We start from the raw sequence: 18,775 nt of genomic DNA on the forward strand, positions 1-18,775 counted from the left end.
AAATATGGCAGAGTGGCTAAAGTTTTCTATTTTTTTTTCTTCTTAATTCTGGACTAAGCAGCTCTGAGGTGTGCTCAGTGCATTTAAACTGATATTGTATCCTTCTTCTAATTTTAGCTAATCTATGATAATTTCTTTCTTGTTTTAAGTGAGAGAGAGGAATTTGATTCTGCTTTGACAATTACCACAATAGGTGGGATGTTAAGCTAATTAAAACCACGATCAAAGCTAGTTTTGTTATCACATGGGTATAAACATTTTCTAATGTAATTAGAGTTTTTTGAAAAGCTTTTGTCTAAGCTCCTGAGAAATGTGGACGAGAAATGTGGACCTCACCTCCGGTCACTGTCTGTGAGGTCTTTTGTGTGTCCACTCCCTGTTCATGTGAATTTTGATGGGATACTCAAGTTTCCTCCCACCTCCCTAAACATATAAAAGATGAATGGCTGCTCTAAATTGCACATAGGTATAAGGTCGTGAGGAAGAACAGGACTGGGTGAATAAGTAATTCTCAGCAGTACATTGGCAGGCTGTGTATTGTGTATTCCTGTCTTGCACACAAACTTTCTGGGTGGTTTCAGGTTAGGAACAACACTAGTGTTATTAGCTAATCAGGAAGGTTAACAAAGAAATGTTTACATAAAACCAGAGCTAGTTTATTAATTAAGAGGTATGAATACATTTTTATATAAAATTATTTTATTTGGGTACATTTTAAAAGACTTTTTGCCCTTTTTATTTGAATTAACATAATGCACCATAATCATCAGTGTTTATTGTGGACTGGTGCCCTGCCAAGGTTATATTCCTCCCTTTTGTTCTTTGTGTATGAAATGTTTGTTCACTAACCCCTGACCAGGATGAAGCTGTTTGTGAAAATATTAAATAGAGAAATTAATTGGTGACAAAATACAGAAGTGGTTGTGTTGTAGCTAGTAGTGTAGGTTCTGCATAGCAACATGGGTCCGGGTTTGTATCCTTACTTCTGGTAACTGTGTGTGAAAAGTTTAGTATGTTTGGCCCATGTCTATGCTGGTTTTCTTCTTGCTACTCTGCCTACCTTCCAACACCCAAAAACATTCAAGAGATGAAGTGGCTACTCCTAACAGCACCTAGGTGTGAGCAAGCGACTGTTTGAATGTATATGTTGCTTGGCAATGGACTGAAGCCCTGTTGAGGAGAAATTATAGCCTCATGGCCAGTGTTTCAGGTGGAACCAGGATGAAGTTCTCTAAGGTGGCATGGTGGTGTAGCTAGTAGAGTGGGTTCCTTAAAGCAGGGGTTTTCAACCTGTGGGACATTACGAGATTTTTTAACTTCTAAAACTAAAGCAATTAATTGTTCACCCAAAGGAAGCATATTTGATCAGTCTTGCTTACCACGCACACACGCACGTTTAATGTAATCCAGCTCAGTCTGAAAAAAACTTACAGTGAAGATAAATCAGTGACAAAAACAATGACTGCTGTTATAGGACATGTGTGTATCTTATATACAGGTGTCTAGTGGGAGATGCTCTGTTCACAGTATCGCTATAAGTGATTCAGGAGTCGATTTGTATGAAGTGAAGCGTAAGTTTCTCATTTCAGTCATCTCTCTATTTATACTGTTATTAATGAATGCTGCATTTTTAATAAACACCCACTACTACAACACAGAACATTTCGCGTCACTCGCTTTCCTTACAGGTGGGAGGCTTAATTAAACTGGCTATTACCACAGAGCGGTAGCCAAGTCAGACTCGTTCTGTCCGTGGAGCTAAAAGTTATCTTCCCTTTAGTTTTCTGTCAGTCAAAGAAGAGTATCCTGAACTAGCAAAGTAAATAGTTCAATCAGCAAAATTGCATCATATGTATGATGCACAACGGTAATTTTATTTATATACAGTGTATCACAAAAGTGAGTACACCCCTCACATTTCTGCAAATATTTCATTATATCTTTTCATGGGACAACACTATAGACATGAAACTTGGATATAACTTAGAGTAGTCAGTGTACAACTTGTATAGCAGTGTAGATTTACTGTCTTCTGAAAATAACTCAACACACAGTCATTAATGTCTAAATGGCTGGCAACATAAGTGAGTACACCCCACAGTGAACATGTCCAAATTGTGCCCAAAGTGTCAATATTTTGTGTGACCACCATTATTATCCAGCACTGCCTTAACCCTCCTGGGCATGGAATTCACCAGAGCTGCACAGGTTGCTACTGGAATCCTCTTCCACTTCTCCATGATGACATCACAGAGCTGGTGGATGTTAGACACCTTGAACTCCTCCACCTTCCACTTGAGGATGCGCCACAGGTGCTCAATTGGGTTTAGTCCATCACCTTTACCTTCAGCTTCCTCAGCAAGGCAGTTGTCATCTTGGAGGTTGTGTTTGGGGTCGTTATCCTGTTGGAAAACTGCCATGAGGCCCAGTTTTCGAAGGGAGGGGATCATGCTCTGTTTCAGAATGTCACAGTACATGTTGGAATTCATGTTTCCCTCAATGAACTGCAGCTCCCCAGTGCCAGCAACACTCATGCAGCCCAAGACCATGATGCTACCACCACCATGCTTGACTGTAGGCAAGATAAAGTTGTCTTGGTACTTCTCACCAGGGCGCCGCCACACATGCTGGACACCATCTGAGCCAAACAAGTTTATCTTGGTCTCATCAGACCACAGGGCATTCCAGTAATCCATGTTCTTGGACTGCTTGTCTTCAGCAAACTGTTTGCGGGCTTTCTTGTGCGTCAGCTTCCTTCTGGGATGACGACCATGCAGACCGAGTTGATGCAGTGTGCGGCGTATGGTCTGAGCACTGACAGGCTGACCTCCCACGTCTTCAACCTCTGCAGCAATGCTGGCAGCACTCATGTGTCTATTTTTTAAAGCCAACCTCTGGATATGACGCCGAACACGTGGACTCAACTTCTTTGGTCGACCCTGGCGAAGCCTGTTCCGAGTGGAACCTGTCCTGGAAAACCGCTGTATGACCTTGGCCACCATGCTGTAGCTCAGTTTCAGGGTGTTAGCAATCTTCTTATAGCTCAGGCCATCTTTGTGGAGAGCAACAATTCTATTTCTCACATCCTCAGAGAGTTCTTTGCCATGAGGTGCCATGTTGAATATCCAGTGGCCAGTATGAGAGAATTGTACCCAAAACACCAAATTTAACAGCCATGCTCCCCATTTACACCTGGGACCTTGACACATGACACCAGGGAGGGACAATGACACATTTGGGCACAATTTGGACATGTTCACTGTGGGGTGTACTCACTTATGTTGCCAGCTATTTAGACATTAATGGCTGTGTGTTGAGTTATTTTCAGAAGACAGTAAATCTACACGGCTATACAAGCTGTACACTGACTACTCTAAGTTATATCTAAGTTTCATGTCTATAGTGTTGTCCCATGAAAAGATATAATGAAATTTTTGCAGAAATGTGAGGGGTGTACTCACTTTTGTGATACACTGTATATGTATTCAAGGTTGCAAGTTCGAGGTCGGTACACGGAAGGGGGCGCAGGTTGAAAACCCCTGCCTTAAAGTAACATGGTTCCTCCCTGGATTTAAACCTCACTTTTGTCTGTGAGGAAAATTTTTTTTTTATGTCTGATAAGTTTCCTCTAGTAATTACATTTCAAGAAAGTGCAGAAAGTGGATTGGCTACTCTAAGCTTCTTTATATAATAGGTGTAGATGAGTAATTGGGTTCCCCTGTTTCTGCTCGACATACAGTGATTTTGGGTTGGACCCAGTGTAAACTCAGGATAAAATGGTTTAAAAATATTTATGAGTTACAGTCCTATAACACAGTGGTTCTCAATCTGGGGGCTGCGGCCCACAAGGGGGCCTCACTGAGCCCAGAGGTGGGTCCCATTGCATTTTATGTGATAGAATAGAAAAACTCTTGTGATAATATATGAATCTATTTTAAACTACAGTAGTAGTTTAGTTGAGTTTCGAACGGTTTACCATACGAACATTTTGGGTTACGAACGATATTTTTTAACTTAACGTACGAACAAATTTCAGATTACGAACAGAAATTTGCGAAACACTTGACGTCACGAACAAGTTGACTCCGAGCGTCTCTCTCTCTCTATTACCGTGAGCAAACATTCGGACAGCAGACAGTGTTTTTTCGGTGTTGTCTTTATATTTTGTAAAATTCAATATTAAAATGGCCCCAAATAAGGTGCAGAGAAAGCGCAGTGGTGAGAAAATGAACAAATCTATTACATTTGTTGTTGTATAATTACTCCTGCTAGTAGCTGTCACTGCGTATCAGACAGAGGGGGCAGTGAGTGAGAGAGAAGAAGGAAGTCGGCTCAGTAAAGTATTCTTTCTTTCGTGCAATTACATCTACAAAATACAACGCTATTGAAATAAAAAAAGAAATAATAGAGAAATATGAGAGTTGTTGTTTGTGGTAGATACATTTTATAAAAAAAGAAGGAAATTTATTATGGTGTATGGTACAGCACACATACTGTACTGAAATGTGATGTGTGTTTTATGTACAGTGCTACTGTGTATTGAATTTAATTAAATTGTATTAAATTTGTAAGTCAAGGGTCCACTGTACCTATATCCTGCGGTGGGTCTTTAAGAACAGACAAATATTGGATTTGCCTAACTATAATAAGGTCACCGATAGCAACTACGAATGATTCTGATTCAGTTGTTGATGCGAATCCCACTGAAGAAGACCCATGTGAGGAAGCTCCCACCACCAGCTCACCAGAAGTAAACCTACTACATCAACCAAAATCAGAAAATACCAAGATATTTACCTTCATCATGGATTAATCTAATTTAACATGAGCAAGAAGACAACACATTTTGTTCTCCTCACTGAAAGCATAAGAATAATATCATAACCCATGTCAAGGGTATCTCAGAATGTTTTTTATGTGGAGGTCTATGAGGAACAAAGGTTCAGAACTACTGCTACAGCATATCTCACTGCTCCTAAGTAGCAGCTGCTTTTATGTTGAACAGACAGCAGGATTCAGGACTTTGGCTCCCACCTGCTGCTCTGCCAATTTCTCTTTAATATCCGTCTATTTTTCTCTCCTGGAGGATTGATTAAGCCATTTCTGAGCTATAGTGTATGAAATGTCTGTGCTCGAGTGGTTTGGCCTCATCTTAGCGAAGATCATTGCACATTTAACTCAGCTCTATTTTCCCATTTCACACATGCCACAGGCTCAAGCGCTAGTGTTCTGCTTGTTTTCCCCTGTGCCATGTTGCTGAGATTTACCACAGATTGCATTCTTTTTTGGCCAACTTCCTTTCCATTCAGAGGTCCTTTCCAGCAAAAAAGCTCAGACATTATGTTTATATAGTGGAGACTGATACATTCAGTTGATTATTTTTAAATGAATATTTAGATGAGAAATGTGCTAATGCCAATCACTCATCAGCACTTTCCTGCATGCTGGCATTTAACTGCTGTTGTTCATGGACATTCTCAGTGCAGTCATTGATCAAGTTTCTTTCCTCCTAAGGTTGGTACCAATTATAGAAGCACCAGACTGCATTCACAAATCCTCAGGAAGAATTTGGAAAGATCAAACAAGTCGACAGGTAGGTTATGAGATGACACGCTGCCATCTAGTTTCCGAAGGGAAAGTCTGCTTGTCACTGACACATGGTGAAGCTCTGCAATATGGATCTTTATCATTGTCAGGGTTATCTTAAAATATTTAGACCTTTTGATCTTTTAAACTTCTTGAAGTAATATGCTCACGAACCCCTTTGAAGGCTGCTAGATGGAGGGACAGGGTTAGCAATCATATGTTTTCTTATGTTGTTAGTATGAATAAACATCTAAAACTGAGTTAGTAGTTATAAAAATCTCAGTTTCAGAATAATGGGTAACTATATAAAACACAAATTAATAAAGAACACACTGATTTTCTGATGTTGTTATGGCCCTTTTCTGGAGCAGACCCCACCTGTAATTACATGTTCATTGGTGAGGTTGGGCTTATGCTCATGTACCGCCGTCCCAGGCTTGTTTTGAGGGTTCCCCATCTTTTTCAGAGAATTGGGTTGCTGCAGATGGCTGGAGTAGCCTGTTATATTGTGACAACCAATTCCCATTCACTTTCTGTATGACGGGCTGTGGATGTTTTGTGTCTTACCTTTGTTACTTTGTAACCGGGTTTCCATCCAAACGTTTCGCAAGTGTAATGCGCATTTATTAAATATCGGCAGAATAAAAAGCGGAAAATGTTGCGTTTCCATCAACTACAGTTATGCGAAAAAACCTTTACATGACGTGAGAGACGTCGGGCAGAACGAGCAATGGCCCGTCTAATGTGGGCTTAAATCTCCGTGCCACGGCGACGTTTACCTCGCATCTGGGAACGTAAACACACTAAACAATTTTGGGAGCACATTGTGCAGAACCATTTTTCAGATGAGCTTTGGATCTAGAATTTCAGAATGTCAAAATCAGCCTTTGATGAGCTATGCATCATGATCGGGTCATCTGTAGAGCCAAAAGTTTACAGTCACCGGCCACCCGTGCCAACTGAAAAGAGGATTGCTATTGCCTTGTACAAGTAGTAGTGGGCGAGACGTTCAAAATTCGCAAAAAGTTGGTGGATGGAAAACTGTCTTGTTTCTATTATTTTGGCCAACTTGTTTATTTGCTTACATCCTGCACTTGAGTTCATTTTCATTCTTGCAGGTTTAATTCTTTATCTTGCACGTAAGTACCAAGGCGTGACCTGCCCTGTTATAATAATTCTAAATCCACAGTAAATTATTGCAAGTAACCTTGTAGACTTTTAATAAATAGAGTTAATGACTTTGCCACTTGTACCAACTACCTAATCTAAGTTTTTTCCTTGTGCTTTGTTCTCTTAAATGAAGCTTTTGTCATGGCTGGTAATTTGATTTATGGTAGAGGATAAGTGTACAATGAGTGATTATGTGGCCTTTGTTGCCCCTAATTTCTCAGCATGCATGTTCAGAACTGGTCCATGGTAGAGCCACTCAGGTATGTTTTTCTTCCATTCACAGGGACAATAAGCAGTTTAGACCCAATGGCATTTGTGTAAAGCAGATCAAAGGCAAATTTAGCTTAATCGTTTTATATTAAAATGATAAGTAAAGCATTTTTTTAACTTCTGCTTTTCAAAATAGTTTTACTGTCTGAAAACTTAAAAATATAGAACATATAATATAATACATAATTCATAGCTATTATGTGTGCATGTCAATCGAAAGATTAATCAATCATTCGACCGATCAAATGTGTTAAACAAGATTGAGGGCAGGCCTCTGTACAGGCTATTGGAATTCCTTCACACCAAACTCAACAAACCATATTTTTAAGGACTTTGCTTGGTGCAATTACATTTTTTATAATTGATTTTTTTATAGGGGCGGTCCAAGTCCTTTCTGTGCGGAGTTTGCATGTTCTCCCCTTGTCTGCGTGGGTTTCCTCTGGGAGCTCCAGTTTCCTCCCACAGTCCAAATACATGCAGTCAGGTTAATTGGAGACACTGAATTGCCCTATAGGTGAATGGATGTGTGTGTGTGTGTGTGTGTGTATGTGTGTCTGCCCTGCGACGGACTTACGGCCCATCCAGGGTGTTACTGTGTGCCTTGCGCCCATTGAAAAGCTGGGATAGGCTCCAGCAACCCCCCACCCGCGACCCTCATTAGATAAGCGGTTAAGAAAGTGAGTGAGTGATTGATTTTCTATATTTTATCTGTTAGCAGTTAGTGTGGCTAAAACACACACACACACACACACACACACACACACACACACACACACACACACACACACACACACACACACACACAACAATAGAAGGGATGTCCACAAACTTTTGGTCATATTAAGAATTTTCTTTTGTCTATAATTAGAAATAGATCTTTATGAATAAAGTCAGACAACAGTAAATGTACATCAAAATAGTCAAAAGTATTTAAATATTTGTTGGCTATAATTATAGTTTTGCTTTAAAATGCAGAGTTTGAGAGTATAGATTTGTTTTGCTTAATTTAACTCACTTTAAGTCACATTATCAGTATCCCTACATAGTAAACTTAAATTTGATAATTACAATTACCATTAGAATTAGCAAAGTTCAAAACCTTTATCTGTTGGTACAAAAATTGGTGCAAACTGTCAATACCAGGTAACTTTTGCAACTTAGTTCTTTCCTAGTTCATTTTGTCTGTAGAGGAGATGAGGGTGCAGTATTATTACAGAACCCTTGAGGCAGCCTCACTGCCTCCAGTTCCAATATACCCTCAATTTGGTAATACAAGGTTTAGTTGTATTCTCCCTCCACTGGAGCAAAGCACATTTTGATCTCCTGCAATAAAATTGAGCCATTACTCTTAAATACAGCTTTTATGAGAACTTTATGAGAACTTCAAAGCATGTTATAAATGAGCTAACTAGCTCCTGACCTTTAAGACAGGAAAAGCTACTAGTCATACAATATTTATAAGCAGTTCTTAAAGACATAGTTTTACAAGACATTCCCTTCAGGCATTAAAAGTCTACACAAATTTCTGTACACAAGGTCAACATGCATTTTTATTTGAGTCAAAACTAAAGTGTATGCAGATGAGAATAAACAAGCAGCTGTGGCTAAGTGGTTGTAAACTAAAGATTTAAAAATGTATTGCCAAAATAATAATGCCAATAATGATAATGATAATAATACACACACACACACACACACACACACACACACACACACACACACACACACACTTACTCACTGCTTTACTTCAGCAACAGTATATGAGAGGTAGTAAGTTAATGTCAAGACATAATGTCAAGACTATGACGCAGGAACAAGTCAAAGCTCAGTGCTTTAGGTAATCACAGTGTTGCTCTTAATTCTTTTTTGTTTTCCAAAAGAAAAAAAACAAAAGTAATAAGCATGTGACTACTCTAGCATTTGTAATTGCAACTATCTTTTGGCATCTTAGAAAATAATAATCATCATCGTCATCTTCATCATTATAGTCATAATTAAAAAAAAGGATTATCTTGATCATCTTAAGTGTCAACTACAAAACAAAACATGTACTTTATGTAACATTACCATTAACATTATGACCACCTCCTTGTTTCTACACTCACTGTCTATTTTATCAGCTCCACTTACCATATAGAAGCACTTTGTATGTTTAATGGTCAGGACCCCCACAGGACCACCACAGAGTAGGTATTATTTGGGTGGTGGATCATTCTCAGCACTGCAGTGACACTGACATTGTGGTGGTCTGTTAGTGTGTGTTGTGCTGGTATGAGTTTTTAAACACCTCACTTGTCACTGCTGGACTGAGAATAATCCACCAACCAAAAATATCCAGCAAACAGTGCCCCATGGGCAGCGTCCTGTGACCACTGATGAAGGTCTAGAAGATGACCAACTCAAACAGCAGCAATAGATGAGCGATCGTCTCTGACTTTACATCTACAAGGTGGACCAGCTAGGTAGGAGTGTCTAATAGAGTGGACAGTGAGTGGACACGGTATTTAAAAACTCCAGCAGCGCTTCTGTGTCTAATTCACTCATACCGGCACAACACACACTAACACACCACCACCATGTCATTTTCACTGCTGTGCTGAGAATGATCCACCACCTAAATAATACCTGCTCTGTGGTGGTCCTGTGTGGTCTTGATCATTGAAGAACAGGGTGAAAGCAGGCTAAAAAGGTATGTAGAGAAATAGATGGACTACAGTCAGTAATTGTAGAACTACAAAGTGCTTCTATATGGTAAGTGGAGCTGATAAAATGGACAGTGAGTGTAGAAACCAGGAGGTGGTTTTAATGTTATGGCTGTGTAGCTACAGAGAAATCAGTCACTGTAGTAATTGTTATTACTAGAAAGAAATCAGGAGGCTTTGTTAAATCATATTTTATACTTGCTACACTACCAATTTTATAAGTATGCATATTTCTACCCACCATTTTTAACAAACCACAATAGCATATGAAAGAACTGACATTAATAAAAAGTGCTTTTTGGACTTTTCAAGGAAAGAAAAATAACATTTGCTGAAGTAATTGAAATCCCAAGAATGCCATGACACTTATGTCACTTATAAGTGTATGTAAATAATTTATTTTCAGCTGCAGTTTGCAAAATTTAAATGAGAAAGTAAACAAGATGAATGGAATGGAATTTGATGGACAGGGGGTGGTCTGGGTTGAAAGGTTGATTAAAGTGGAGGGGTAGTTGTTCCAGCAGAGTGGCTTGAGACAAACTATTAAAAACTGTTTCGGTGTGAATTGCCCTTTAACGTACAGGCACAGTATGTACTCAAGATCCTCAGAGCTTCTGCATTCAAGAAACATCAGACCTCAGCATAAACTTAGCTGTCCAGCTGAGTGGTGTTTTGCAGTATTTCTTGTTGCAGACCCAAAAGACTCAACATTTAACAGCTTCAGATAAACAACTCTGAACCCCTAGGTTATAAAAAGTCCAAGAGGATCATTAAATTTCACCTCATAAAAAGCACAGCACCAGGATGAAGAACAGTTTAGAAAGCAAGCTTTACTTTTAGACGATTATTAGTCTATAAAAGATGTTGTAAGACTTTCTGGATTTTTTTTAATATGCTGTGTTAAATGTTTACAGCTCTGGAAAAATCAGAGACTATTCCAATTGATTTCTTAAATCAGCATCTCTACATGAATGGCAGCCATTCAATTCCACTGTTGAATTCAAACACAGGCAAACTTTTTTCTATGTAATGAGAAACTGATTAAATGATAACTTAAAACATACAGTATCTTACTGAACAACATGAAGTATATAAACCACTGCTGGGATTGTATCAGGTAAGCAGTAAGAATCAGGTTACTTCCATCTCTAGAATGCCAAAGACAACGGAAAGCCACAGATCAGATGGTATGATCACCATCTTATTTAAATGTCACTCAACAAGTGACCTACAAAAAGAATGGCAAATAGCAGCTGGGGTAAAGTACACAGGAAGGATGGTTTAAAACAGGCGTCTAGTGGCAGTGCTTATGTTGTGGAAAGCTAGAAAAAAAGTCCCTCGCCAATGAGGAGAAAGAGCAGAATACAATCAGAATTGGAACACAGAGGACACGAGAAAGCTCATATTGTGTCTTATTTTGATGTTTCCAGCAGAACAAAGCTCTACAGATCCAGGAAAATCAAAGTGTGAGGACAAGGGACCACCAGATCAAGACCCTTTCATGACCAGCCCTGATCTCCAGACCTGTACTAATTTATTGTGAAATGCTGAATCCTTAAAACCACCTCCTGGTTTCTACACTCACTGTCCATTTTATCAGCTCTACTTCCCATATTGAAGCACTTTGAAGTTCTACAATTACTGACTGTAGTCCATCTATTTCTCTACATACTTTTTTAACCTGCTTTCACCCTGTTCTTCAATGGTCAGGACCCCCACAGGACCACCACAGAGCAGGTATTATTTGGGTGGTGGATCATTCTCAGCACTGCAGTGACACTGACATGGTGGTGGTGTGTTAGTGTGTGTTGTGCTGGTATGAGTGGATCAGACACAGCAGCACTGCTGGAGTTTTTAAATACCATGTCCACTCACTGTCCACTCTATTACACACTTCTACCTGGTTGGTCCACCTTGTAGATGTAAAGTCAGAGGCGATCGCTCATCTATTGCTGCTGTTTGAGTTGATCATCTTCTAGACCTTCATAAGTGGTCACAGGACGCTGCCCACAGGGCGCTGTTGGCTGGATATATTTTTGGTTGGTGGACTATTCTCAGTCCAGCAGTGGCAGTGAGGTGTTTAAAAACTCCAGCAGCGTTGCTATGTCTGATCCACTCATACTAGCACAACACACACTAACACACCACCACAATGTCAGTGTCACTGCAGTGCTGAGAATGACCCGCCACCCAAATAATACCTACTCTGTAGTGGTCCTGGGAGAGTCCTGACCATTGAAGTACAGCATGAAAAAACAGATGGACCACAGTCAGTAACTACAAAGTGCTCCAATATTGGTAAGTGGAGCTGATAAATTGGGGTTCACTTTTATTTTGACAGCAAGCATTGAGATGACATGAACTCCATGAAAATCTGATCCATGTTATCCCAGCATGATATTTTTCAGTGTTCTAAAAGAATCTCGTGATGTTACTAAATACTAAACTTTAAATCGTCAGTAAGTCTTTAAATGCCCCCATAAATAGTGGAAAAAGTTCATGCCAGTTAGCATGCCTTTTGATCTGAGTTTTAAGTAGTTGTTACAAGGCTTTACGGTTTGACATTTGTAATGAAAAACAGTATTAAATGTAAAAAACACAAGCACTAGTGCTCTCAGACTTTGTATATTTATCATAAGGAAAATATCAATGCACTGATACACAAGCTGTATTATACTTTGTGTCATGATTACAAAATCAGGACCCTTCTATACATTTTCCAAATATTTGGATCTATTTAATTATTCATTGTATTTTTATGATGATTTTTTTATTCGTTCTGTTTGCATGATGTGTTGTCTGTGATTGCTATGTGCATCACTGGGTACCTTAAAATGAATTGCCTCCTCAGGCATAAACAAAAGTGTTTTTGAAATTGATATTTAAAATTACATATTAATTGCTTTTGGTGCAGGTGCAATGAGTGTAACGTTGCTATGATAATTTATAATGCCCACATAAAATTTGTTGAATGTGGCAGGAGTCAAGTCTTTTAGAACAGGAAAAGATTCATGCAAGGGAGAAAGGTATCACATCAGATTTTAGACTTAGTTGTCAGCACTGATGGTCTGTAACGCGTTACTTAGTAACGCGTTACTCTAATCTGACCACATTTTTCAGTAACGAGTAATCTAACGCGTTACTATTTCCAATCCAGTAATCAGATTAAAGTTACTTATCCAAGTTACTGTGCGTTACTATTTTTGTCATTTTCCTTAGTGAAAAGATATTTTTGCTTTCTTCTTGGCAGGGGCGGAGCCAGGGGGTGGCCAGTGGTTGCCATGGCCACCATAAAGTAATCTTCGGCCACCCCTCTGGCCCCCCCACTACCGCTTTGCCGGCAATTTTTTTGCGGAAGCATTTCTGCACGCAGCAGCAGCGCACCTCAGATGAGTAGTTCTTCACCAAAACAGTGCAGTAACACACTCAACATAAATGTCAACCACCAACACAATTACAGAAGTAGTACTATTTAGTAGTATTCGTGGCGCGCTACGAGTAAAAGCGCCAGCTTCTCTGCGCATTCCAGTGTTGCCAGATTGGGCGATTATCCGCCAAATTGGGCGGATTTTGTTGGAAAACAATTTAATAGCAGGTAAATAACACTTCTACTTAAAAGAAAATCTTCCGTTTTAAGAAGCTCCAGCATTGTAGAAGGCTATTAAAAGTAAAGTCAATTTTCAATGCTGATTTAGCGTAATAGTGTTGGTCAGTCTGTATCATATTCTTGAAAGAAAATTAAAATTTGTTTTCCATGCATTCACACTGGCATGTTCTGGGATTCAATTGAGTCTCATCAGTACACACAAGTTGGCAGCCAAATGATAAAGTATTGCAAAGGAATATCTTTGAAATATTCCGCATTATATAACTAATAAAGTAACTTGTAATCTAACTTAGTTACTTTTAAAATCAAGTAATCCATAAAGTAACTAAGTTACTTTTTAAAGGAGTAATCAGTAATCAGTAATCAGATTACTTTTTCAAGGTAACTATGCCATCACTGGTTGTCAGCTTGTTTAATTAAAAGCGTGAAAAATAACATTTACAATTAGTAAGCATGTTATAGAAACTAGCATGGGTCCCTTCAGCAGTATAACATGTCAACTTAGAGAGTTAGCCAGCTGATTGTAAATGATCCTAATTCCCCCCCCCCCCCCCCCCCCCAAAACCTTTTCTCTAAAACAGGCAGTAGTCAATTAACTAGAAATTAAAACCCTTGCCTAGCCTTTAGACCAGGGGTGCCCAATATGTCGATCGCAATCTACCAGTCGATCGCACAGTGCACGCTGGTAGATCGTGCCTCATTTAAACAGGTCAACGTGATTGACATGAAATGTGGGCACTGTTTCTTTAATTTGCGGTTTGTTGCCATAGCTACGACTCAGCCCGCCTTAAGCACTGCGAATTTACAAAGTTTTCATTTGTCGGTAGCCAGTATGCACCATTTTAGCATTTTTCCTTTTGTAACCTACACTGTTTGTGAGGATGAGTGCGCAACCAAGCACAAAGAAACCAAAAACTGTTCGATTCGGGCAAGAACACTGCAAATACGGCTGTTTCATTCGTACATGGAAGAAGCTGACAGAGAAATTTTAATCCTACAATCTGACATTTACAGTATATGAAGTCAAGGGCCTCTGCTGGACAGTTTTGGAACTTGCTGGCTGAGGAAAAGTATCCAAACATAAAATTTTTTTTGGATCAACCTACTTGTGTGGCACAGCCTTTTCCCCATGAAAATAATTAAGTCTAAATATCGGTCCACTCTTACTGATGAACACTTGGAAGGCTGCTTGAGAATTGGTATCAGCAGCTATTGTCCAGCATACATAAACCTGCCTGACACCATTCAGTGCAAATCATAAGAATAAGGTTAGTGTGATTTTTCAGTCGCTTGCCCTGTAAAGCTGAATATCAATATAGGCAACTGAAGCGCATTTAAAAAAGCTTCAAAGCTTTTTTGAAAAATGATGAGGCCAACCTTTTTAAAAAGTAGATCGCGATGACCTGTCGTCTGAAATAGTAGATCTCAAGACACGAAAGTATGGGCACTCCTGGCCTAGACAATCCTGCCAAATGGCAACAACTGTTACAACTCACAAGTTACAACTCAAAGCACCAGGATTCTACAGTGGGGCCAAAAAGTATTTAGTCAGCCACTGATTGTGCAGGTTCTCCTATTTAGAAAGATGAGAGAGGTCTGTAATTTTCATCATAGGTACACTTCAACTATGAGAGACAAAATGAGAAAAAAAAATCCAGGAAATCACATTGTAGGATTTTTAAAGAATTTATTTGTAAATTATGGTGGAAAATAAGTATTTGGTCAATAACAAAAGTTCAACTCAATACTTTGTAACATAACCTTTGTTGGCAATGACAGAGGTCAAACGTTTCCTGTAAGTCTTCACCAGGTTTGCACACACTGTAGCTGGTATTTTGGCCCATTCCTCCATGCAGATCTCCTCTAGAGCAGTGATGTTTTGGGGCTGTTGCTGGGCAACACGGACTCCACAAATTTTCTATGGGGTTGAGGTCTGGAGACTGGCTAGGCCACTCCAGGACCTTGAAATGCTTTTTACGGAGCCACTCCTTCATTGCTCGAGCGGTGAGTTTGGGATCATTGTCATGCTGGAAGACCCAGCCACGTTCCATCTTCAATGCTCTCACTGATGGAAGGAGGTTTTGGCTTAAAATCTCACGATAAATGGCCCCGTTCATTCTTCCCTTAACACGGATCAGTCGTCCTGTCCCCTTTGCAGAAAAACAGCCCCAAAGCATGATGTATCCACCCCCATGCTTCACAGTAGGTATGGTGTTCTTGGGTTTTTCTTCTTCCTCCAAACACGATGAGTTGAGTTTTTACCAAAAAGTTCCATTTTGGTTTCATCTGACCACATGATATTCTCCCAATCCTCTTCTGGATCATCCATATGCTCTCTGGCAAACTTCAGACGGGCCTGGACATGTACTGGCTTAAGCAGGGGGACACGCCTGGCACTGCAGGATTTGAGTCCCTCTCGGCGTAGTGTGTTACTGATGGTAGCCTTTGTTACTTTGGTCCCAGCTCTTTGCAGGTCATTCATCAGGTCCCTCCGTGTAGTTCTGGGATTTTTGCTCACTGTTCTCATGATCATTTTGACCCCACGGGATGAGATCTTGACCCCAAGGGAGATTATCAATGGTCTTGTATGTCTTCCATTTTCTTACAATTGCTCCCACAGTTGATTTATTCACACCAGCCTGCTTGCCTATTGTAGATTCACTCTTCCCAGCCTGGTGCAGGTCTACAGTTTTCTTCCTGGTGTCCTTCGACAGCTCTTTGGTCTTGGCCATGGTTGAGTTTGGAGTCTGACTGTTTGAGGCTGTGGACAGGTGTCTTTTATACAGATAACGAGGTCAAACAGGTGCCATTAATACAGGTAACGAGTGGAGGACAGAAAAGCTTCTTAAAGAATAAGTTACAGGTCTGTGAGAGCCAGAAATCTTGCTTGTTTGTTATTGACCAAATACTTATTTTCCACCATAATTTACAAATAAATTCTTTAAAAATCCTACAATGTGATTTCCTGGATGTTTTTTCTCATTTTGTCTCTCATAGTTGAAGTGTACCTATGATGAATATTACAGACCTCTCTCATCTTTCTAAGTAGGAGAACTTGCACAATCAGTGGCTGACTAAATACTTTTTGACCCCACTGTATATAATTATATAACAGTAGAAATTGATAAAACGCTAACACCCATATAAGGTAAGCTAACACTCAAAAGGAAATTTTTTTGTATTTTGCTCATAATCAACAATAACTGGCATTTTCTGTATTTGGTGTATTAAAAATATTTTTTCTCGTGATTATTTTTGACTTCAACATCAAACATCTGTCAAACATTTTATCATTGTTTGATCATTGTTTGAGCAGTTATATGACATTTTATTTCAGGCAATAGGCTCAACTTTATTACATTATGAATCATATTGTGAATCATACATCCTGTGCTTAACTGCACCACTTAGTGAGTCTGGTTCAAATAAATAGAAGCTAATGCTAGCCAAGCACTTCCTTCCTAATCTAAAAAAACTGCAGGTCTATATGTTAACACTGCTTAAAAAACCAATGAGGAAACACTTAATCATCACAGTAACCAAGTAACACCAAATCAGTTAAACTTCAGGGATATCATACTGTCCAGTGCACTGTAGAAGAGACAGCAACACAACCCCCAAAAAGGGACGAATTTGCAGGTGGTGACCACAGACAATTACTCTATTCTTATCCTTCCCGACTGATGCTTCTCTAGTTTTTCTACTGGTAGCATAGGCAGTACATGCAGCCAATTCAGGTTGCACTGGTAGCCCAGTTTCTTTAGGATGGCACTCATATACGTGTCTTTGCAAGAAGGGTTGTTGTGTCTCCCAGCACTATTTCGGGATTATGGAGGACATATGAGGACACAGGCTGTTACATGAGGACAGCTGAACAGGGCAGTTAAAGGGCATCAGCCCAGCAGCAGGACCGGTGTCAGCTCCTTGCAAGTAGGAACAGGAGGAGCACAGCCAGAGCCCTACAAAATGACCTCCAGCACTACTGATGTGCATGTCTTTGATCAAACTGTAAAAAAAAGATTCTATAAGAGTGGCATGAAGGCCTAACTTCATCTAGTTGTCCAGCACCATGCAGATTGATAGCCATTTGCCTGAGAACGCTGAAATTGGCAGGTTTAACATTGGTGCCCTTCTCTTTTTACAGATGTCATCAATCAGCCAGCAGAGGTCGTAATTAGCACCAGTTATGAGGAACCCTGGTCCGGCTCATCCCACCCTGTGAACCCTATTCATGTAGCCATCCAGCCCAGCCAGATGGCAGAGCTGGAATTTCGAATACATCGTATGAAATGCCATCCGGCTGGCAGAGCTGAGTATTTAATTTAAAATACTACCGATGCGCCACCTGAGCAGCTGTACAACAAACATATTTAACAAATGTGAAAGAGTCTGGAGGCACTGTGGTGAACCTTATGCTCCCTGCAACACCATCCAGCATGACCAGTTTGGCAGTGGGTCAGTGATAGTCTGGGGAGGCATATCCTTGGAGGGCCACACAAACCTTCATGTTTTACCCACTAGTACCCTGACTGCTGTTATGTACTGGAATAAAATCCTCAGATCTTATGCTTTTTATAATGTCAGACCTTATGCTGGTGCAGTGGGCTCTGGGTTTACCCTGGTGCAGGACAATGGTTAGTTTTTAGTGGCCAGAGTGTGTAACCAGATGATGAAAATATTGCACTCATGCTCCCCAGACCTGAATCCAATTGAGAGTCTCTGGGATGTTATGTAACAGTGTTTCAAATTCTGCCCATTAGCAGCACATACTGTCCAGGAGCTCACTGCTGCCCTAATCTATGTCTGGGAGGAGATCCTCCTGAACACCATCTGCCATCTCATCAGGATCATGCCCAGACTTTGTCAAGAGTGCGTACAGGCACGGTGGGGCCCATACACTCGACTTAGTCCCATTATGAGTTGCCATGATGAAATTCACACTAATTGGATCAGCCTTTGATTGTTTACTTTGATTTTCGATACGAGTTTAAATCCAGACCTCAGTGGGTTGATACATTTGGTTTCTATTGAACAGTGTTATTTAATTTTTTCAACAAAAATACACATATTATATCAGTTAAGATTGTAAGGATTTGAGTGAGTTTGACAAGGGCCAAATTGTGATGGCTAGACAACTGGGTCAGAGCATCTTCAAAACTGCAGCTCTTGTGGGGTGTTCCCAGTCTGCAGTGGTCAGTATAGATCAAAAGTGGTCCAAGGAAGGACAGTGGTAAACCGGCGACAGGGTCATGGGCGGCCAAGGCTCATTGATGCACGTGGGGAGCGAAGGCTGGCCCTTGTGGTCCGATCCAACAGACGAGCTACTGTAGCTCAGATTGCTGAAGAACTTAATGCTGGTTCTGATAGAAAGGTGTCAGAATACACAGCACATCGCAGTTTGTTGCGTATGGGGCTGCATAGACGCCGACCAGTCATAATG

The 18,775-nt window shown here is 40.1% G+C and overlaps 1 protein-coding gene across 2 annotated transcripts in view; it reads left to right on the forward strand.

The window, feature by feature from the left end:
- LOC134323052 (pterin-4-alpha-carbinolamine dehydratase 2-like) overlaps positions 1 to 17,888 on the forward strand; it is a 40,988-nt gene extending 23,100 nt beyond the window's left edge. Inside the window, exons 4-5 of one of the 2 annotated variants that reach the window (XM_063004466.1) lie at positions 5,515 to 5,593; positions 17,480 to 17,888. In XM_063004466.1, the coding sequence (XP_062860536.1) occupies positions 5,515 to 5,593; positions 17,480 to 17,661 (261 nt within the window). In that variant the 3' untranslated portion in view covers positions 17,662 to 17,888. The remainder of the gene's footprint in view (positions 1 to 5,514; positions 5,594 to 17,479) is intronic. The other variant, XM_063004468.1, reaches the window with a different exon arrangement.
- Positions 17,889 to 18,775: the final 887 nt, after the last annotated feature.

The sequence above is a fragment of the Trichomycterus rosablanca genome, chromosome 11, assembly GCF_030014385.1.
Source record: "Trichomycterus rosablanca isolate fTriRos1 chromosome 11, fTriRos1.hap1, whole genome shotgun sequence".
NCBI lineage: Eukaryota > Metazoa > Chordata > Actinopteri > Siluriformes > Trichomycteridae > Trichomycterus > Trichomycterus rosablanca.